This window comes from Poecilia reticulata, chromosome 10, assembly GCF_904066995.2.
Source record: "Poecilia reticulata chromosome 10, P_reticulata-male-v2, whole genome shotgun sequence".
NCBI classification, from domain to species: Eukaryota; Metazoa; Chordata; class Actinopteri; order Cyprinodontiformes; family Poeciliidae; genus Poecilia; species Poecilia reticulata.
In genome coordinates, this window is record NC_088839.1 from 13161250 (window position 1) to 13184118 (window position 22869).

Consider the following 22869-nt stretch of genomic DNA (forward strand, 5'->3'; position numbering starts at 1 on the left):
AACATTAGAAATAGAAAGGGATCAATATCTCCGAGGACCCAGAAAATCTACTCTGGAGATTTTAATGAGAGATATTTTTTCCTCAGCTTTTTGACAAAAACGTCATCTACATGATTAAATACTTGTCAAAAATATTATAATACCCCATGTCTAGTTAGCAGGTGGGAATAACTTTGACCTGATGTATTTTGAAATTTGGTCTTAAAAATGGCTGAAGCAGTGCCTTTGCCCAAAGGTTACTTGATCATTTTAGCAGTTTTTTTTTTCTCTGACATTAGACCTTTTAATCACTATTTAATTGACAGAATAGAATATTAATATCATTTATTGTCCCATTCATTAATGTTGTAAAAATTATATTTGAAGTGTAATAGAAACGGATCAGGACAAGCTGAGAACCAATTACTTTTTTATTTATTTTAAATATCAGTTTTAGTGACCAAGAAAAACTCATCTTGCAAGAAAGTAAGAGATGTAAACAAAGCAAAAAACATTAGTTTCAACAAGGTCTAAAGCCGAGTCCTCTGTAGATCATGCTTAATGTTTTCACCTCAAATGGCTTGCCTTAATATTGTTTTAATTATGATATATGTGTAACATAAATACAAAGGCTACTTTGGGTTAGCTGAGATTGATATTTTAACATTCCTTTTGTGACAGCTGAGCTTATTCTGGGTTTGCATGTTTCAATGCCAATGCTGTCAGATTTGTTGAAAATTAAAGTGAGCTGAATTAATTTTGGCTGGTGTTTGTGTTGATTATTAAATAAAAGATAACATAGCACGTAGATTTTAGCGGTCGAATAGGATTTGTTAGAGAAAGGGAAACGTAATAAGCTATAATCGACAACAGGAAAAAAGAGAAAGTTGCAGTCGACTGTAAACTATGACATTTAGTCTGAATAATACAGACTCTGGAGTCATTAAAAAAAAAGCGTGACAGAAGTGTGCAACATTTGGAGGAGAGAAGGAAGAAAAATGTAGAGGAAGGCAGGAAAGAAGAAAGCAAGAACATTATTTACATTATGGGAAAGAAACTGAAGTATGGAAAAGACATTTTCCACATCAAGAACAGAGGATAAAACGTGAATGGAGTCACATTACATGTAATTGCCTGAATCACACCTAAAGCAATGTAAAACATAACACGATATTTATTGTGTATTATTATTATTAATTTATTCCTGCCCCACTTGTTACAGCTTTCTCTTCTGCTATAAAACAACGATAAGTCCAGTGGCTTAAGTGCTGAAATAATTATACAAAATCATCTAATGTTGCTGGTGTTGTTGTAGTACTATGTTTATTTTTTTCTTCTTTACTATCACTAATTCAGAGCACAATATACCAATATATGTATGGAATAAAGGTTCTAGTTTTTAGCCTCTGCTCAGAACTGCATAAGAAGTTGAGTACTGTCCTCCTGTACTTAAAAAAGTTACTCTGCAGAAATATATTTAAGGTCTTTGTAGAAAGTGCTTACACGTCTGAATGGAGCCCTTTGAATTATCTCTGCTTTTCTGACAGAAAAGGACAGGAAGACAGGAAAGAGGACCGCCGCCGCAGCTCTGTATGTTAAAGGATCGGTGTCAAATTTAGCAGAGAGAGAGGGAGATGCTTTTCTTTTTCTTTTTAGAATCTCCATTCACGTCATTAAAACGTCTCTAAAGAGACAAGTGATTAAACTCCAAAGTCAAATAAATTGACCTCTCCGTTTTAAATAACCACTTAATCTGTATCGATTTTGAGTTATGCAGCATTTCCCAGCCCTCTGCCCGCTGGCCTCCGAACTGCAGCCTGTTTTTTATTCTCCCTCTGGCACCGCAGGGCCGCTTTCATTACAGCCTCCCCCACGTATGCTCCACTGCTTGTGCATTTAAAGGCCATCGCCGAGCACCTCTGCTACATTTCATTCAACTCAACTTCCCTTCCATTTTGTTCGTCGACATCGCCGCTTCCCTTCAATATCCTGTACACCAGGACTACCTGTATCTCAAGTAGGAAGAGATGAAAGTTGAGGCTCTGGGGTGTATTTTGTCACTGAAGTGCCACATGCTTCACCCTGAATACCAATTACTCGTCTTTGATGCTCGGTGCTGGACTCCGTCGGCTCCTCCACAGAGCCCGCCGCTGCTCATCTCAACTTCGGCAAATCCTCGGAGGACTGTACTTTTCCCTCAGAGGTTACGCCTATCTTGCAGCACGCACGGGTTTCTTTTTCATGCAAGCGGCCTCTGATCTCTGAGAGATCCTCCCCTTTACTTAACGCTGTTCTAAAACGCAAAGTGACAAGAGTCCTGGGAGTTGTGCTGCATATGATGCCAGGGCAAATCAGGGTTTGCTTATACAAAATTGCCTTGCTGTCTCTTCGCCATGCAACCCTGCTCTAATGCAGGTCTGCTAAGCACAAAGAGCTGCTTATTAAACATTGTATCAGACCATCCTGAGACAACAGTGTGTGCCACAATAGCTGAGACGTGAAATTGATTTTCATGCTTTGCAGAACGTATTGGTGCCTGCACCCTCGGTGTTGTGTCCCCTAATCTCCAACACACCTGCAGATCACTGAGATGCATGATAGTTTGCCATTGAAGCTTTAGCTAATAGGCAATCCTTTTGAGGGGAGCAGCAAACAAAGCCCCCTTACTTCCCATGCAGTTACGATTCTGTCATCTTTTGCAACTAAATGAGGTGCACAAAGGGACATTGCATTTGATCATCCAGCCCATGTTTTTACAGGTAATTAAACAACCAAGTCAACTCGTTTTTATCGACAAAGGTCGTCTGATCCAGTCTTCACAGCATTGTGCATTTCAGCAATGCAGTGAGCCATTTGGATGGAGTTTATTGACTCTCCCCGTAAGACTGTGTAAAACTCTTTAAAATAAATTGACCTTTTGTTGCACGAACATAATGTTAGGTGGAAAAACATTTGAGAAATTCAAATTATAATTCATGCTGTACAACTTTAGGTTTATCATAGTGTTTAGGATTAATCATCCATTATTTTCCGTTTCCCTGTGGTGTAATTACGAGGGGACACAGAGGCCCACTTGTTTCAGCCACATTAATCTGCAACCATAAACAGTCAGGAACAGAGTAATGGACAAGCAAACAAGTCATCTGACAGGCATGCCAGAAACCCCCCCCCCCCCCCCCCAAAAAAAAAAAAAACATTTTCCTTCTTACGATCACATATGAAAATATGTTAAGTTTGCTAAACTCTTGGTGCTTTACCTGGAGTCCACAGCACTTTACACTACATTCACCCATTCACACACGCATTCACACGCAATGGTTACACTGAAGTTACATGGAAGTAATAGTTCACTATTATAAGCTGCAAAAATGCCAAGTCTCTTGAGGTCACAATGACTCCACAGCAATCCTTAGATGATAGCTACGTCTCAGGAATGCCAGATAAATATAATTCCATCACAAATGTCAATGTCTGGAGTCTGCAACTGTGCGCTTTACTCTCATGAGGCTGAGATAGAACTTTATTTATAAAAAACTCCAAGTCAGTTTGGCAAAAAACAAAGGATACGTATGTGGGAAAAGCACCTCATGCACACTGTTGACTATAGAGGAGGATTTGTGATGCTGGGGGTCTGTTTTATGATCTGAAGTCTTACATTGCATAGTCTGAGTGCATGAGATCATAAACTACTTGAAATGCAATGAGACTAAATACATTTTTGACGGACTGCTCAAAAACTGACAACACATGTCATTGGGTCTTTTTACCTTGTTTTTTGCAAGACAAACTTTAAAACGTGGTCAGATCAACATTAATGTGATACAAAGTAGCTGTGAAATGACAATATCTTAAATTATTGGGGTGATTTGAACAGATGAGTGCGTAAAGAGACACGGGGAAAAGGCACGTCAATGAAAACTCTCTCTCTCTACGCAGGTAAATTACTTTTCTATTGGCAAAACAGGGCTGCACAAAGCTTCAACCACAGGGATGCCAATAACTGTGTCACAGATATATATACACTTTTCCCATTTGTACTTGATAAGGAGGGTAAATATACAATCAATGGTGTACCTCCCCATTGTTTTCGAATCACTGAAAAACCACTAATTGACAAACTTAAATCAATTTAATGCATTGCTGTGCAGCTGTAGTGCTCAAGTAAAGTGACCATCTTAAGGTAAAACAACAGACAGGCTAACGACCGGGGAGAGAAATGCTTCCAGGGAAGCATGGTAGTCTGGGGGAAAGGAGCCAAGAGCTGTTAGATAGCCACTGCCAAATGCCTAGAGTAATGGAGGCCTCCACTGGGCACATCCATGGGCTCCCAGGCCAGCTGTCCTAGTGGGCGGTGGTGGTCGGAATCTGGGCTTTCTGGAATATCTGCTGCGACACCCGGAGTTTGCAAAAACAATCCAAAGGATTCCCAGATGATGGGACAAACTGCAAGGAGTGTTACGGTTCTAGTCAGGTAGGAAATACTTTTACAAATAGTCAATTTGACTGGAGCTAAAAAGTGCTTTCATCTTAAACCAGGGAGAAGAGAAAAATAACGTAACCAAAAACTTGTGAATTCATGCACTATTCATACCTCCATGTCTGTCTTATTTTTTGTGCCACTAAAGCAGATGAATTCTTTAGATCATAAAAGTTTTTTTACTTGTCAAGAGAGCTTTGGAAAATAAATCAGGTGAAAGCATCAAAAATTAGAGGCCAGTGGTGTCGGATGCGATGACATGTGTCTGATTTGAAAAATTGGGCTTGATTTTGAATTTCCAGCTGGCTGATGGCGTACGGGGTCTAATTAGCACCGAATGAATTTTTTCTGAAGAAACAGATCTGAAACAGAACCTGAACTTCTATTAATCAGTGAGTTTTCTTCCTTGTCAGCCTTCTGCAGCTTTAATTAAAAAGTCCCCTGGAATAGAGCTTCACACATGTCATTTCCTATTTGAAGATCTGGGGATGTATAACTAGGACACTCGTTAGACAGAATACGGAAGAATGGGACTCCCCAGCCGCATCTCGCGTTGCTCTGTGACACAGCATACCTTTCAGGGAGTCTCCGTCGTCATTTGCTGCTACTGTGCGCCTAACGGGCTTACACCTGTGCAGCATTTTTTGATAAAAAGCAGATCAGCGACAATTTTTGTCAGATATTCTGTGAAGAATACATTTACTGTCAGTCCTAATATGTTTCCTTAAATACAAAGCATTATCTGTACTGATTTGAATCTTTTATGTCTTGCTCATGAGGGGTTACAGACTTTAATCCAAAGAATTTTAAATATCAAGCCCTGCAGACAGTTCCTCATTCTTCGCTGACTGAAAGAACATGGATTTATTTCTGGATTTTGTGGTTGCGATTCAAAATTCGAGTCAGACTCTCTCTAAAAACAGTGTGCAGCTGGTAAACATGTGTAATGTTTCTCTCCTGGTGATGAGTAATGAGGGGAGCACAAGATAAAAGGCTGTCATATTGCCTTTTTGTCATCACAGTTAGAGCAACGTTTCACGAATTTGTTTTCAGGAATGCTATTGTGAGCGCGCCACGAGCAAAGACATCTACGGATCTCAAGGCAAAAGATTGATCGTCCAGACAACACCTAGCTTCGGTGAGCTCTTGCACGGTGAGTGTGTGATTAGTTCTAAGACACTCAAATACTCACACCTCAGATTGTAAGTAATTTATAACTTAATTGCTGAGCTAGTCTCTCACGCCGGCAGACATATTGCTGATTCCTTCTGAAATGTCTTTTCGGCCGCTCTGCTTGACCTGCGGGGGCTCTTCCTCATCACACCTAATTTGCCAGCCATGGCTGCCTTGCTAATTATAACTCATGAACTGACCCTTCAGAGTCTGAGTCTTATGTGGGTGCTTTGATTAAGCCTCCTGTTTTTATCACCTCTGAGCCTTCAGGGTTGTTATCATGCTTTCTGCTGACAGCCTCGGAAGGCCTCAAGGTTGCGCACTGCAGCGCGTGCTGCATAAATTTGACATTCCTGTCCAATGAGTTCAAGAATTGATACTTCGCCAACATGACTTATTTGGGTGAATTTCTCACAGGTCAGGAGTTCTTCTCTGAAAGCACACAAAGGAAGAGCTGCGAGGAGTTGTCGATCAAGGACATAGAGAAAGGTTTATGATTTAATATTTAGGGCTCTACATGATTTACCACTTCAGCTGATAGAAAATGCAGCTGGTGCATTGCGCAAAAAACAGTTTTCTGACTCCACTCACCCTGAAAAACTCTTTTGTCGAGCCTGAGTCCAGAGTGCCGTACGCAATCTCTGTCTGCTTTGCTAGATCCTCTGCACTCTCTATAGGCGACACCATTCTCTCCACAGTCAAGAAGGCAGCCAGGTTGGCAGTGTAGGAGGAGATGATGATGAGGGTGAAGAACCACCAAACACCACCAACGATACGCCCTGAAAGAGACCTGACAGAGGGACGGTGTACGACGGGGGAAACGAAGAAATGCAATTAGAGCCTGTCGGGCTGCTAACGTCTACCAGTTGTGTTCAAGTGTATAGATGATTGGATCAGTCATTAGAATTTCCTGGTAGCTCGTAAAACCGAGATGGAAACACATTAGGGAGTTAGAAAAGCACACTTTCAAAGAAAATAGTAAAACATTTTTGAATGTTTTTTTTTTTTAACTTGCATATTTAACTTGCTCTCAAGTCTGTGTCAAAGATTACTCCAGAGCTTCAAGTAGCAAACTGTGAGACACTGTGCAGTTAGGAAAAACATGCAGGTTTCTGGTCAGAAGTTAACATATAAATCACCATTAGCATGAATGTCAGCTACACTCATAGTCAATAAAGTAGAATATTAATGAAAAGACCATGTATTTCAATAATTCAGTGCACAATTACACACAGATGTTTTGAAGCTTCTTTTTTTTTCTTATTATGATGATTTCTGGCTTACCGCTAATAAAAACATAAGATGTGTGAACTTTTAAAACAAGAATGGGAAGGACTAATTTGTAAATTTTTTCATATCAACATGGGGCTAAACTCATACATGCACCTCAATGTATGCACATACCCTGACTAATATTAAGTGAGGTTGTCTTGGGTTGGAGAGAAGCTACTGTGTAGCCAACCATAAATCCAGCTGGTATTGGAAAAAACAAAAGGTGCCATGTTGTGAGTTTATATGAAGCATCTCTGATAAAATACATCAGATGTCCCCTGTTACAGAGGGTAAAACATATCAATGGTGTGCAACACCTTTTAGCATTCTCCTTTTATCAGGTGTCACCACTTTTAAAGGAACCACCCTTGGCTGAAGTCCACTGATCTGTTTTGTTTTGGCACACTTCACAACGAATCGTCCAGCGTGTGTATTGACACAGTGCCTGGCTATTCTTTTCTGTTTGATTGCACTTTAAATCCCCCAGAGAGCTGCAAACACTACATTGCGCTGGCGGGGAGGACTAATACTTGCATATTGTAAGACGGCCAATTCAGAGCAATTACTACCTTGGTGTGCAGAGCAAAGAAACGGCAGTGTCGGGTTGACCGCGCTCCAAACAAATGGACAGAGCAAACGCTTTACTGAAAGAGGTGAAGAATGTTTGGAGGAGTTGAAAAGAGTTTCCCAAATGTAGGAACATTTTACCATTTGTCATGGAGGTGTCAAGCAGAGTGACTTTTTCCCCTGCGAGTGGCACTAGTGTTTCAAATAAAACGAATGGAATAATACAGGCAGACAAATGTTGTTCATACAACTTCCGTGCTATGCATGCAAACCTCTGACCACAATCCAAATAAAATTGTACTTTTATTTTTACTCTATCCCTTAACTAGGTGTCTACGGAAGCTCACCCACCTTGGAGAGATGTCGCAGCCCTGCTGCATGAAGGCGCCCAGTGAGAACCACAGAGAGTTGAAGATGCCAAAGTCATTGGGAGGATCGGGGGGAGTCTGGGGGTCTTTGGTTTCATCCTGCTCCTCAAGGTTCCACTCATACGGGCTGAACCGACTGACCAGGAACAGTACCACGCTCACACCAATGTAGGCAAACACTATACACATCCAGATCTCATAGGCCAGCGGGTCCAGGAAGGAGAAAACGCCAGGCTTGGATTTTTGTGGCTTCTTTATCATAATGGAGATGCCCAAGCTCATAAAGGGCTTGGAAAAGTCTATCACCTCCTCTCGAACCAGAGTAATGGTGAGAGGCGCAACGGCTATATCTGCCCTCTGGAAATAGGGACATGCACAGGGAACATGTTAGGGAAATAGGTCATTGTATGTGTGAACGACTGCAGCTGTTTAAATCTCAGTTTACATATGACTTTTAAGAAAAAAAAAATCCAGTTTTAAGGAGAGCTGTAAAAAAAAAAGGTGAATCACATATTAAAGCAAAAAGAGTAGCTGGAAATGTAGGCAAGGTCTAAGATGAGAAGCAAAAAATGTACATAGAAATATTGTTATAGGTAGAAAAGAGAAAAAGCTCAGAGAGAGGCAGCTTGGAAGCGATCCATTAAGACAGACGGGTATTTGAGCAATGTTTGACTAAATGAGGCAGAAAGTGGAAGAAAAATTTCAGATATATAGAAACAAAACACCAAATTGAATTTTTGCACGGAAGTAGAACAGAAAAAAAAACTGTGCATGTGTTTAATTAGACATTTTTATCTGCACAATGCAAAATCTTTGCTGCACATAGACATCTGAAAGCACTGGCAGTGTCTTACACTTGGTTTCCCAAACATAGCTTATTCTGGCGTTGTATTTTTATTTCTTTCTCCAAGCTGTTTCTCTTTATCTCCTTCTCCCTTTGCTCTGCTACTTCAATCACATTACGCTATCAAAACAAATCCAATGAAGGTGGTGCAGCCCTTTTTTTTTCTTTTTCAGAAATCACAACAGCTTTCTCTGTAAAAGCAGAAGAAAATAATTAATCATGTCAGACATTGTTAGTGCGTACTGTGTGTGTGTGATTAATTAAATAATGCTCCTCTTCAAAGAAGCAAGTGTGGGAAAAGACAATAGCGTCCATTGTTGCATTGTGCTGCGTTTGCCTTTTCATGTCAAAAAATGAGAAAACATCGAACTGAAGGAGCACAAGGCGGAGTGTGTTTGCTTTTTATGAGGTCGGAGCAAGGAGCGACACAAATAGAGCCAATAAACACGACTTTTTTCTTTACCCTGTCAACGCAACGCTGAGACGTGGGCTATAACCATTTAATTCCTGTGCTGTGTTCAATCAATGGCCAGGCAAACAAAACAATAAAGAGGAGCCTCGGGCCTAACCTTTTAAAGACAACTAAAATCTAATTAATTTACTGGTCAAAAGGTCAGAATGTACAAAACTATTAGGACCGGCCCACCTGCTGTGAAGGCGCAGGGCTGGAAAGACTTGACTGCAATGTGTTTGGAATCAGTTTCCCCGCCACTTTCATCTGCAGGGAGTGGACTTTTCCTATCCGAAAGATAATTTGGCACATGAAACCGAGCAAATCTCTCCAGCTGATAGTGAGGATATTGAACAAGCGAGGAGGTCTGACTCTCATGCATTTTGTATTTGGCTCCTGCTCAACTATTAGGCCTCAAAGAAAGGTGACTGGGAGGGGTCGGGATCATTTGGGAAATTCTTAAGGTGTCACAAGTGCCCACGGTGACTCTCGTCAGATGTATAACACACCGTGACCCCCGTCCTTAACGCAAGAGGTTGTGAAGCGCAGCGCCATATGGATCTTGTTGCTTCAAACCGCAAACCATCATTTAGCTGTTGATTCTAAAGCAGATTACTCAGCTGTGAATCTGGCATAATTCATCAAACACGTGAAACATTGAACATAATTACACAGTCACTTCAAAGACATACAATCTTTCATTCATCAAAGTGATTACAGTGTGTTTGCCATATGGACTCATTGTTTTCATGTACCTACCTCTGTTTCGACTGGGGGAGAGAGAGAGGGAGAGAGACAGTTTCTAAACTAAGCAAGAAGGATTAATTGCAATGAACAGCACTGAGAAATGATTTCATTTTCTCCGTCTCAAGATGATCACCAACTCCCCAATGCTTCAGGCTGCATTTGACAAATTCACTCACAGCTGAGCTTCAAGGGACATCATGGGACTTTGAACTGGGGCAAGAGCTGATGAGTTCACCGCGGGTTTGGTGATCACCTTAAGACAGAAAAATGAGATCTCCTCTCATGTTGAAGTTCCTTGCAAACTGTCATGTAATCAGCAGAATCGAGACTCCCAGTACTCACCCCATAGACCAGTTCACCCACCATCCCGTTCCACGTCTTGGTCTCAGGGTCTCGGGCTCCATACTTGCCGTCCATTACTATTGACAGTTTGTACTTAATTCCAACATGTTTGGCAATCTCAGATGCTAAATCGACGCAGTAGCCTTCATATCTGTCATTCCCCTCCAGATGCATATAATTTTTCTTGTACATCACATAAGGAGCTTCCTGTTGATTCAAACATATGCTGGTTTATTCACTCCTATGCCCCTGTACACGTTTAAAAAATACAGAAATATGCAAACATGCGTTCAAATACATGCACATACACCGAACACGTACACACTCAAACAAAAGATACACAAGTATTTTTTGACATTGGAGCTGTTTAATTTAGAGATTTTCTTTATTCCTGACCCCCGAACCTCGAACTCAATAATCCAGGAGTAATTCTTAATCCATCTTCTTCCTCAAACTTCCCGTGATGTTCAGGATTAAGGTTGTTCTCATAATTAGCACGTTAAATACTAGTATGTCCACACTCAGTGGCCACTTTATTAGGTATCCCTGTTCAAATGCTTGGCAATACAAATAGCAATTTGCATCTTGATGTGGTAAAGAAGAGGAACCTGGTCTGGGTGTTGGTGCCTGATAGCTGGGTCTGTAATTCAGAAATGGCCGATGCCATAATTTACAGGAGAATGGGCAAACGGGATTGAGATAATAGAAAGGCAACAACAGCTGAAGTAGCCACTTGTTGCAACTATCTGCAATCTTGGAGACGATTGGTGTCAGCAACATGAAAAACACCTTGTGTCACCACTGACAGCTGACAACAGAAAGCTGCGGCTGCAGTTAACACAGGTTCAAAGAACTGAGACGCTAACATGCTGCAAAGTCTGATGCATTTCAATTGAAGCTGCAAAATTTAAAGGATAGAATTTGGTATAAACAACATGAAAGCATGGATCAATCCTGCCTTGTATTACCGGTTAAACTGAAAGTGACGGTGTAATGATATGGGGGATATTAATAATTTATATCTGTATTGTACCAGTTTTCCTCTGGCTATTTCCAACAGCATGATGCACTATGTCCTAAACCTCAAATAATTAAAAATGTCTGCTGAGAGTATAATCCATAAGTAATTATTAATCTTACACTGTGTTAAAACGACTGTTGTAGTTTAGAGCTTTTCGTATTAATATCAATTAGTTTTTAATACGATGTATGTTTCCAAAATTTTCACCTAAATATGCTGAGTGTGACCTCTGCAACAATCTTTGCTATAATTGGTTCAAGAATCAATAATAATGGAAATAGAAATATTTTAGTCTTAGCTTCACACATTATTTGAAATCTCAACTTTGTTTGTCACCAAATGGTTCATAACGGATCCTGACCTCATGGCATGTGTGAAATTAGCCATAGTATGTTTCAAATTTTTAATTCTTGGGAAATTGCTCTCTATCCTTGTAATGTTTCCCTTGAAACGTGACCACAGATGCACACCAAGAAGCAAATCACACACACACAGTCCATATATTACTAGCAGCTACAGACATGTCCATGCAGTCGTGCATAAACAAATGATGGCCTGCTAATGCACAAATATGCAGTGATAAAAGCAGAATGATCACACGGTTCGGCTGCTCTTATCAAGCCTTGACAACCAGCAGACACCAAGAAAAACCAGTCTGTAGTAAACTCTATTTTAATCTGTAAATCCAACTCAGTGACTTTTTCTACATGTAAAAAATATACATTTGTAAATTTTAGCAGTCAGATTATTCTTATAATCAGGTTGGGTCAGTGGTAGGCAAGGCGTGGGTCAGCTCAGTGGAGAATGGGGATGAGAACAGGGGTGGGGAATGGGTTTCACAAGTAAATGCCAGTGACAGTAGAGGGATCAGAGAAGTGCCTCTGCTATCTCAGCAAGCACACTGCACCAATGCACTGTTAGTTTGTCATATTCAATAAATGAAAAAAGTAACATTTTGTTACATTATTAGTAATTATTAAATAAATAATTAAATTAAAAAAAAACACTTAATGAATTAAAGATAAACTATGATTCTATTAGAAGTAAGCAAACAAGCTCATAAAAAAAAGAAAAATCAACTGGTTGCTATTTGTCATTTAGAATCAAGCAGCATAAAAATTCTTTATAACAAAAATATTTAAAAGCAGACCAGGAGCGTGCCAGCTGTTTCACTCCATTTTTAAAAAAAGACTTGTGCAGCTCATCCTTCCTCTAACTGAGCACATCGTCATTACGGAACAACAGGGCTGCTCAGGAGAGGCGGCATTGTCATTACAGCCACACACAATTAGAGTGCAAGTGGGAGAGCAATGATTTGTTTGTTCTGTGCTGAATGTATCCCATCACACTGGATCCACAGAGTATTTTTCTACTCAGGCAGTCTGTTTTTCCTCCTCTGGAGATGTTCGGTTGTTTCCTCTCACTTCTGTGTGATTCTCATTCATTTACATATATATATAAATATATATATTTTTTAAGATAACTACTGCTTTTCAGAAACTTTTTCTCCATCACTTCGAAATGTTTTGTGTTGCAATAAAATGTTTCTGTTATGAGCCATCTAGTAAGCCTGACATATTTTTGGTTGAATTAAATTAGCTTAAGAATGTGCTCCATTTCTCTTAATGTGGCTTTACTAAAGTGCTTAGGGTTAGTATATACTTCAACACAGAACACATGGAGGAGCAATGCAAAATAGATTGAAGAAGTGATAACAGGGGAAACCGCCATACCAACTTATCCTTCTCCAATTATGTTTATTTTGCTTTGCCCAGCTTGTGAAACCACTGCAGCATCATTCTCTCGTCATTCTGCAGTCAGTCTGTCCCAAGTGTCATTGAACATTTACTTGAAAAGGACAGACGGGTCTACTTACGTATGCGTTTTATGTTTTGCTTTGTTTTTGTAACTGATGGAGTCAACTATAATCACTTACACCATTTATTGTGACGTCACTGCTACGACAGGCCACTAAAACATGGGAAACCAAAATGCTTTGACACCCACACGGATACAGTTGAAACACTCACCCCCCCCGCCCCCCCTTCCCCTTCCCCACGCCACGAAACCGCCACCTTCGCTTATCTGGGGCCGACTGTTTCAACATGTAGTGAGTGGGTGGAAAGCAACACAAAAAAGATGTGGTTCTACCCGTCCAGGACAGAATGTATCACTCATTGGAATCAACACCATGACCTCGAGTGGCAGAATACGTGAAACACTTAAAACTGCGTGGAAAGTGTACCATAATAGTAGTGACCACAATGGTTCGGTTTTCCTCTGAGATGTTGACCTGAGGATCCATAATATTTACAAATCCTGTGTACTCGTTCCAGCAGCCAATCTGCAAAGAGAAATCAGCCGTGAGCGACACATTCCAATACGCCGATGAGAACATGGACAGAGCCTTTCAAAAGTGTTAAAGTATGTCACCCTAATCAAACTGTAAACATGGGGAAACATGGTGGAGGTAGCATTATGCTGTGGAGTTACCTTTCCTAAGGAAGTACAGAAAAGTTTGTTCATGTATTTGGAAGATGTTTTTTTTTTTATATCCCAGGTGACTTACATGGATGTTTCAATGCAATTAAGAATAAGATACTCAGAGGGTAGGTCACTAGTCAGGTTGTGTCAGAGATGTCAGGAGCGGCAATATTGTGCACAAAGAAACTAGAAGCGATTCAACTGTTCAAGCTTCATCCAAGTTTGATCACTGATAGGCCAGAAATTAGACCTCACCTGCTTTTGAGTGCAAACATGCCACTGAGCCTTTGCAATGAGCACGTATTATACCCATTTTGAGTCACGTTTGGTGTGTTCACACCGTCTTATCCTTCAAGCTAAGGTACATGAAGCTCGAGATGCTAAAGACATTTTAGGGCTCCCGAATTCCAAGACATAATTTTCTCTACTGTCACGGTCCAACGCAGTGGATCGATGATGCAAAAAATTAAAAGGCGAAACTTTCGTTCTCTACGTGCAAACCCGATACTCAAAACAATTTGCCGCGGTAACTGCAGTGAAAGGTGTGGGAGTTTTATATGTCTATCACATTAGGTCCCAATGTAACATATTCATATGCTTTTTGTGAGATGACAAAATTCAAAAAGGATCAGGGGATATGAATACTTCTACATGGCGCCGTAGAGGGGGTATATATTATTTTGAACTGTGCAGTGATGCAAACTCATTAAAATAACAGCACACATCCCTGAGGCATGCTGCCTCCACCCTGAAGTTCAACTAAAATAGCAGCGAACGAGTGGACTACTAATTCAGAACAGGCAAACAAGAGCTCCACATTTATCCAAGAACACAGTGAAGACTTAATATTTCTGCATTCAACATATATATGAGTGCCGAGATTATAAATGTCTTTTTTTTATTTTGGTTTTGTTTTTGTGCTGGAACCAAGCAGCTCCTGTGAAATATAAACTCAAGCCCACCCGTATCCCTTACACCTTCAGCTTTGCAGGTTTTTATAGTAAATTATGGATACGCAGGCCTGCTAACTGCATATACAGTGAATAATTAAGGACACTATTCCAGGGGCTCCACAGTTTCTTTTGCTTGCCTGTTGCAGCCCGTCTGAATTCTGCTGTGCAGATGTTTAAGGCAAATCACTGTCAAGTGTTTGTTTGCGCATCTGAAATAATGGCTGCTTTGGCTCACGATGAAACGTGTTGCATATGTAGTTGCCAGCAGTGTTGCTGGCTGGGAGTTTCCCCTTCACATCTGGTGAGCATTTTTCTGTTCCTCAGATCTTTCACTGATTTCGACAAACAGGTGTACAACAGTGCATTAACTTTCTGCTCCAAGAGGAGGTGCTAGAAAACAGTAAACTTCTAAAACTTGAACTCCAAGCTGAGCTCACAGCTGTGAAAGTATTTAGTGCATTTGCCATAATAATAATAATAATAATAATAATAATAATAATAATAATAATAATAATAATAAAAGTTCTTAAATGCTTCCTTTTTCTTTTTGCACCCCCATCCATTTGTCTGACAGCTATGTTTCAGAGGTGCTGCTGCTGGAGCTTGAGGAGCTCCAGAAGGTATGTCCTCATCTCACCCCAAGCAAGTGCAACACATATCAGCTCATGCATCACTCGTGGCAGTCACAGCTAAGAACCCTCATCCTCTAGCTGTCACCGGGGTGGCTGAGGCTGCAGGTCCTGACAAAGTGCTGCCCGTCTTGTCTGATCTTCCCTCCCCCCACGTTCTCCCACTGACCTCCTTTCTCCCTCTCTCGCTATCCATCTCCCTGCTCTCTCCGCCTCTGTTCGGCTGTGTGGGGATGTCGGCGAGGGCTATGCAAAGCTAATTGAAGTGTGGGCTTTGGACGCCTGCAAGGCAGGCAGCATAATCACACATCATATCAGACTGAGCCTACACTTATCCGGCAACGGAGAAATTCACAGCTGCCTCTTGGATCTCAGTTGGGTTATGAAATAAAACCAGAGGTCATCATATGGTTCTGGTTATAATGCGAACGTTCCACTGGCAATTACCATTTTGAAGAGGAGCCAGAGGAATTCTTGGATACCTTTTACTGTAATTGGTTATTGGAATGGTAATTACTGTCAGGAGAAGAACCAAAATCATATCCGCACTATCCCACGGCAACAGGAACGCCATGCCTTTTTTTTTTTTTTTTTTTTTTTACAGCTCGGTTTCAGCTGTCAGATTGGAGGCTCGGTGTGATTTGTGGACCTTTTAATGCTTTTTACCTCATCAGTGCTGCTACCTAACAGAGGGTTCAGAAAGTAATCAGGATTATTTTTTGTTGTTAACTCTACCCGTAAGACCCACACGGTTACTAATGAAGATAAATCGACTTTTGAAGCCCCAAGACTTGGAGGAACTTTGTAAGATCACTGTTTGGGTTTCAGGCTACGCTTTAGAGAGTCAGATTACGACATCGACAGCCTTCAACGGTTTTATGCACGACTAAAGCACGACCGGCTACATTACTTTCAGAAAAGTCCATTTGAGATGAATTAGTCCTCTGTTTTGTGAACTTGTTCGGAGAATGGAGAACTTGGCTGATCATCTGGTTGATTTGTTTTATTTTTTAGAAATAATTTGGCATTTGCAAAATTATAATCTTATTGCAATAAAGAAAATTTAAAAAATTAGGAAATAAATTGACAAGACAAGTGACACAGGTATTTTTTCTTGGACAACTATATCCGATATCGATATCGATATCGATAGTCCCTTGCCAACAACTAAACCCTTACTTAGTGGCACCTCTTTAAAAAGATACATTAAGATAAAATTCATCATTTTATGAATTTTATATTCCAGTTGCATAAACCCAGACTGGAAAATTTCCAAAAAAAAAAAAACAAACAAAAACTTTTGATTTTAATGTATACATTTTGTTAATTTCACAATGAAAAATAATAAATGTTTTATAAATAAATTACTGGAGCCACAATTACTGACATCTCAAACAATTCCAAATAAATAACATGAAGGTTTTTTTTTTCTGGGGGGTCAATACTTTTAATTTCCTTTTACGGTCTGTGTAAAGAGTAAATCTCAACTAAGGTGTCAGTAAGATTTAAGGTTTTCTATCTAAAGCCACATATGAATGTTTTTAGATAAAATGCACAAACAAACCATTTGTACATTGCATTTTCTTTTGGAGGCCTAAAAGTATATCCATGTTCTGTGTCATATATATATATATATATATATATATATATATATATATATATATATATATATATATATATATATATACTGGGGATGCATAGGTGTACAGTTTTGCTGCTAAATACAAGCCAATTTAAACTTTTTAACTTTAATGTTGGCTAAGTGAAATGATTCCAAGTAGCTCTGGCAGCTGCAAAAGGTCTTACCTTCTTTGGCCCATCCTTTTTCATTTCATGTATCTCTATTGTGTAATTGGTCCTGCGGCCATAGTTGTCAAACTGGATATTCCCGGTCATCCCCTGCAGCTGGACCTGATGGAAAAACAGACACTTAGAGCGAGGGAGAAGTGGAAAGCTTGCATCACTTTGCAGATATACTGTAGCTGGCATTAAGGTGCCCGTGTCCATTTTGCAACTGGAGCGCACTCAGTCCGTTAATCAAATGATGAACTGGATACGCTTTAATAAAAGATGTAGTTTTATGGTAATGAGGGCCTGGATTTGAGTGAGAGATATCTGGAGGCAGAGCGGAGAATAGCTCTGCACTCTCTCCCCTTCTCTCTGTCACTTTCCATCTTTATCATGCTAACCCTGCATCACTACTTCTTCCAGTCCCCCTTTTTTTTTCTGTTTGGTCTCAGCCTACCACTCCCTTCCATATCCTTTCCTTACTGTTTTCAGAGCTCTCTCGATGTCTATGCCCTGGCTCCAGGGTACGGCAGGATTCGCCAGACAGTCTCCTGCGCTGCCTCGACGAGAAACGTCTACGCGTTGGCGCCTCAGGTACCTGAATGCCTCGGCTATCACTAGGATGGCGTCGTGGGTCAGGGCAGAGGTGTACTGTCCAAAAAGAGAGTGATAAACACAAACAAGAGAACATATGATGCTGAAAAAAATGTGCTGTGAAAACAAAAAGACTTTTTATTCTTTGACAGGCTGTTAAATTGAGAGAAGCCAGATGAAAAGAGGCAATTTGTGTGCTTCAAAGCATTTTGGCGTCTGTTGGTCAGTTTGTTGGTCAGGTTTGTATGTTTTGGGGTGAATGCAAACTTTGACACCTTGCTATCGGTAGGTTAAGTGCAACTTAAGCTATCAAGGACTTATCTAAATGTCAGGATCTCATCCAAAACTTTATTGCGGAGTTAGGTGGTGAATAAAGGATAAAAGTTTGATTTTTATCTCCCACGTACTTACCCTGCAACTTCTCCTGACCTTTTCACCACCGAGGGGTTGAGGCACTTGTTTGTTGACCACCACACCATGGCGAAATCTAATTAAATGGCATTCCAAATCCATTTCTTCCTTGATCATTGTTTAATTAGATGTAAATTGAAGCTGCAATATAACCTTGGCTTGCACTGCCTATCAATATATTGATTGCTCTGAGAAATGCAAAGCAAAGACGCCACAAAGAGCGAGGGAGGGTAGGCGAGAGGGCAAAAGAATGATAAAGGCAAACAGGATGAGAGAGGAACAGCTGATGGAGATCACTTCAGAAGGAACGGCCGGCGTGTTCTGCATGCACAATGTAATAAAGCCCCGCGAAAGCCCGACTACCTTCAGAGGAGCGTTGCGAGCTTCTGGGAATTCTCTTTCATCCAGCTGGTCCCATCGCTGTTTGAACTGCTGCACAATCGGGTTCTCAGGGTTGACGATCTGAAACCCTGAAATGTTGGCTCCTCCGGCGATGACTTTGCCCATACTCACATTCGAAAATCCCTAAAAATTACACATGAGTGAAATGGGTCAGTGATGTCATGAGAAAAATATACCAGAGAGATTTTGAGAAGACTTCTGGAAAGTAGACACAAGGCTTTTTGCTCTATTCAAAAGACAATTCATTGATTATTTTTTTTCCTCCTGCATCACACAACACATCGCATACATGACTACAAAAGAGATTGGATTCAAGTTGCAATGTTCACCTGGTAGCTGTGTTGGATCGAGTTTGGATCATGTTCACATAAAGAAATCTCTGCGGAGCTTTTTCAGTCCCCACACAGGAGAAATTGCTGTGTTCACATTTACACAAATGAACCATATCAAGGTGGAAAAAGAACCAGAGTTTCAAACACACTAAACACCTTCAAAAACATAGCATTGTGTCTTTGGACGTTAGGCAAACATGTATCTTATTCAGCTGTTTAGCATCGTAGAAAGGCAGCAGTCCAGAGTCTGTGCTGCATCATGTAAGACAAAATATTTGAGCTGGCTGCCATGTTTGCTTTCCAGTATATAACGGGCCTAAATTCACCGCCTTCAAATCGCCTTCTTCACCCAAGAACCATGAAAGTTAGTTCTTTTCAGGGTAAAATTGATGTTTTCTTTCTAAGGCCCAACATTGGGAGCTCATGGTGTGTGAGAACATGTTTGCCTCCTGCATAATCACATCTTCTACAGTCAGAGAAACAGCACCAAGTGAGAGCAAGCCTTCAATTTATAAAAAAAAAAAACTCCCCTGCTAATAACAAGCTGAAATTAGCTATTCCTTCCACAGAGTGTGGGAAAATAAGGAAAGATGGTTAAAAAGGCTAAGTCATCTTTATCTAATAAACCATTAGCATGCTCAGTGACTGTGCAGTGTAATATGACAGCAGGGTTTGGATTTTTAATCATGCATTTTGAATTTTCCTTTTTCAGGCGGGAATAATTACAAAATACCACCTCGATGCGTTTTCACAACAAGTCCCGGGTGCAGAAACTTGAATTTGTTGTAGATTCCCATTCATCACACATAGTGAGAAATGTATGTGAACTCCCATTAATGTTTGGATAAATACTCAGTAGCAGATTGCTAAGCTTCTGGCAACTTGCTACACTTGAAATATCTTTTTTCTTTCTTTTTTTTTCACGTTTCATCTGGCTATGTGCTGGCTGAAACTGAAGATAAAATGTTTTTTGGAGATGGTCCTATTTCGGCAATATCCTATCCACTTTTTTTTTTTTTTTTTTTTGCAGAACACCAGAACCACCATCAGCGGCCATCATCACCTTGCTTGACAGATGGCACAGTTTTCTCGAGTTTCAAATCCTCCAAATATAATTCCTGTCATTGACTATGAGAGCAGCAGACTCAGTGGCTTCCCTTAAAGACCTGCTAAAAACACATCTCCTTTTTTTATTCTGTGATTTTTTTTATTTATCTTGGAATGTACTTTGTAAATACAGTTTTACTTACTTACTCGTTGGATTTAAATAACTCTAATCTCTCATTGCAAAGAATTTCCCAGACAGTAGGTGGATTGTTCTCGTAAGCTGCAAAATTTCAGCTGAAGATTTTGGAGCAGGGGCTCCTCTAAATTTTAGAAAGTGCCAAAAGACATGTCAAAATCTTGCTTAGCTATGGGAGTTTCAGATCCCTGCGCTATAATCTTGTTTCGCTTTACAAAGACAATGGATGACCAACATGAAAATAATCCCAAATCTACATTAAAACTCCTTATTGTTTGAGAAGGCTAAAATTAGGCAATTCTTCTGGAAGTTTGTGAAACTTAGTGATTACCCAGCTAACTTACACATTATATATATATATATATATATATATATATATATATATATATATATATATATATATATATATATATATATATATATATATATGCACAGGTGTGTGATTCTATGTTTGGGCTGAATACATGTAAACTTCTGACCAGAACAAACAAAAAATTACAGAGAAATGAAAAACATGCAGAGCACTTTTGTTTCCCTACTACATACTATGAGTATGCACATTTTTTTCTATTACATGTAGCGAAAAAAAAAAAATAGTTACACTCCTTCTCAGGGGAGCAGCATGGCTATTACTCACAAGATTGACCAGAATGTAGTGGTAACCATGGCTGTTCTTCCCCGCGGTCACAACCTGTAGGAGAAAAAAAACAAAACATCAATACAGCAAACCACCCATGAGATGAGGAGAGGGGGGGGTCGCGGCTAATGTAAGTGGGTGCAACAATCTCTGTAAAACGCAGCGACGACCCGCGCGTGCACCGGACGTCGCAGGAGTTTAAACAAAGCAAAGTTCTCTAATGGAACAGGAGAAAGCGGGGAGGCAGGAAGCGTTCATTAAAGAGGAAACGATAATAAGACAGAAACAAGAACAACGCAGAGCCTCGTTGAATATTCAGCCGGCTTTGAAGTCTTTCACAGCGCACGGAGGAATCTTTTACAGCTGCTGGTCTTTAAGGTGGAAATGTGGGGAAAAAATCTTTCAAAGAAATTTACAGTGAGGCAATAAGACGTGGATCACACCATGCTTTGAAAATATCACACCTTTGGAGCAGAACAGCATGTTTCAACCTACGCAGCTTGTCTGAAAATAGTGAGCGGTGTTTCACTCTCATTGCAGTCGTAAAAGACCATATGCTATCTTTTTTTCTAATTCCCCTCTGTTGTTTTTGTCTTTTTGTCTTATTTTGGTGCGTCTGTAAACCCGCCGGCAGAGCCTTGTAATCGCCTGGCTTTCTGTGCGCTGCTCCTGGACAGACTGCTCAGCCAGGGCCTCGTGCCGCCTGTTTCCCACCCCCACCAAGTTTTCCGTCTTCTGCCGATTGACTTCTGAGCGAGAGAAGACCACAGAGATGAAGTTTGTATAGATCAAGGTTTTCTTCTTTACAAACACAGCAACACCAGTTTACACCAAAATCAGCATGTTTGCACATGTTTGGCTCAGGCTCCGTCTCTAAAGCAAACTGTCGGTTTATCATGTTTGAGTTTGCGTGTTAAGCCGAGGACACAGGATATTTGTTACAGGGGATAGTTTACAGCATTCCCACAGAATGGGAGCGAGTGATGAAAGGTGCCCTTGTTTCCCTGCAGCTCGAGTTTTCGCTCTCGTTTCAGCTGCAATTACAACATTTGCCTCAGTTCCGACAATCTTAGCAGATTTTGGACATGCTGGTATACAGTAGCATGAAGCAATTTGAACTTCATCCTTGCTTAGGCATAGCAACCTGAAGGATAAAATAAACCACTTGTCTGCCTCCCTGTAGACACCAGTCAGTTGTTAACAACGGGGGAAAAATGTCAGCGGCGCTTTTCAAGAACGGCACATGAGGGAGCACAACCACACAAAACCTCTCACTCAGCCTGTATCGATGGGTCAGCACTCTCTGACAGCTTCCTCATCATTAAGGCTCTGTACCTCCGACGGCGCATGATGTCAGACAGATGGGAACAAACCAAAGGAATGAAACGGAAACAAAGAGGAAATGAACTGATTACAATGCTGAAATAGCAGGAGCTGGCTTTTAGATCCCATCAGTCTCATTTCTAATGAATAAGTGACAGAAAATGTCATGGAAATGCATTTTCGGCAATGCTTTTAACGATTTAGATGGAGCAGTTAATCACATATCCACCTCGTGTAATAATGTATTTCAAGCACTGCTGCATTTTTGCAGCCAGAGCCCAGGGCTCCACACTCCTTTCTTTGTGTGCTAACCTTGACTCTGGCTGTAAGCCTCCTCACACCTTGCTCTGGAGCAGAGTGTGCTCCAAGAGCACAGAGTGCTGTGGAAAGACTTCACCGCCTGCATGCCTGCAGCCCACAGCCAGACTGGCAACAGCTACATAAGGCAACCTTGGGATGACGCGCAGCAAGACACTGATGACAACAGAAATACACGGCACCTCCAGCCAGGACGCGCAAACCTTTTCCCTCCACTTATTTTAATAAGCAGCCAGCAAGATTTGACTCAGGCTAAAACATACACGTTGCACCACTAAATGACTGGTCTAAGTAATATAAAATCATTAAAGAACCATTACTAAACAAACGTGTGTAAGCAAAGAAGCTATACTTATTTCAGCTTAAAGAAACAGTTGTTGTTTCAGAAGTAAAAACGAAAACACATTTATGTTAAGACGCTCTTAAGAGTTAATAGTAACCAATTGTTTTTAAAGTGGCTGCTACAGGAAGGGTTAGTATCTTAAGACACATTAACAGTCAGCACCCATTCAGT

The 22869-nt window shown here is 40.5% G+C and overlaps 1 protein-coding gene across 8 annotated transcripts in view; it reads right to left on the reverse strand.

The window, feature by feature from the left end:
- gria3b (glutamate receptor, ionotropic, AMPA 3b) overlaps positions 1–22869 on the reverse strand; it is a 102042-nt gene that overhangs the window by 14178 nt on the left and 64995 nt on the right. For 7 of the 8 annotated variants that reach the window (XR_014089471.1, XR_014089470.1, XM_081611916.1 and 4 more), the window contains exons 5-12: positions 20715–20768; positions 18464–18625; positions 17579–17746; positions 17114–17218; positions 13487–13585; positions 10221–10427; positions 7820–8193; positions 6221–6419 (exon numbers count right to left, since the gene is read on the reverse strand). Coding sequence is in view for 6 of the 8 variants with exons in the window: in XM_081611916.1 (XP_081468042.1) it covers positions 6221–6419; positions 7820–8193; positions 10221–10427; positions 13487–13585; positions 17114–17218; positions 17579–17746; positions 18464–18625; positions 20715–20768 (1368 nt within the window). In the remaining 2 variants the exon portion in view is untranslated. Of the gene's footprint in view, positions 1–6220; positions 6420–7819; positions 8194–9033; positions 10132–10220; positions 10428–13486; positions 13586–17113; positions 17219–17578; positions 17747–18463; positions 18626–20714; positions 20769–22869 lie in introns of those variants that run through there. The other variant, XM_008419897.3, reaches the window with a different exon arrangement.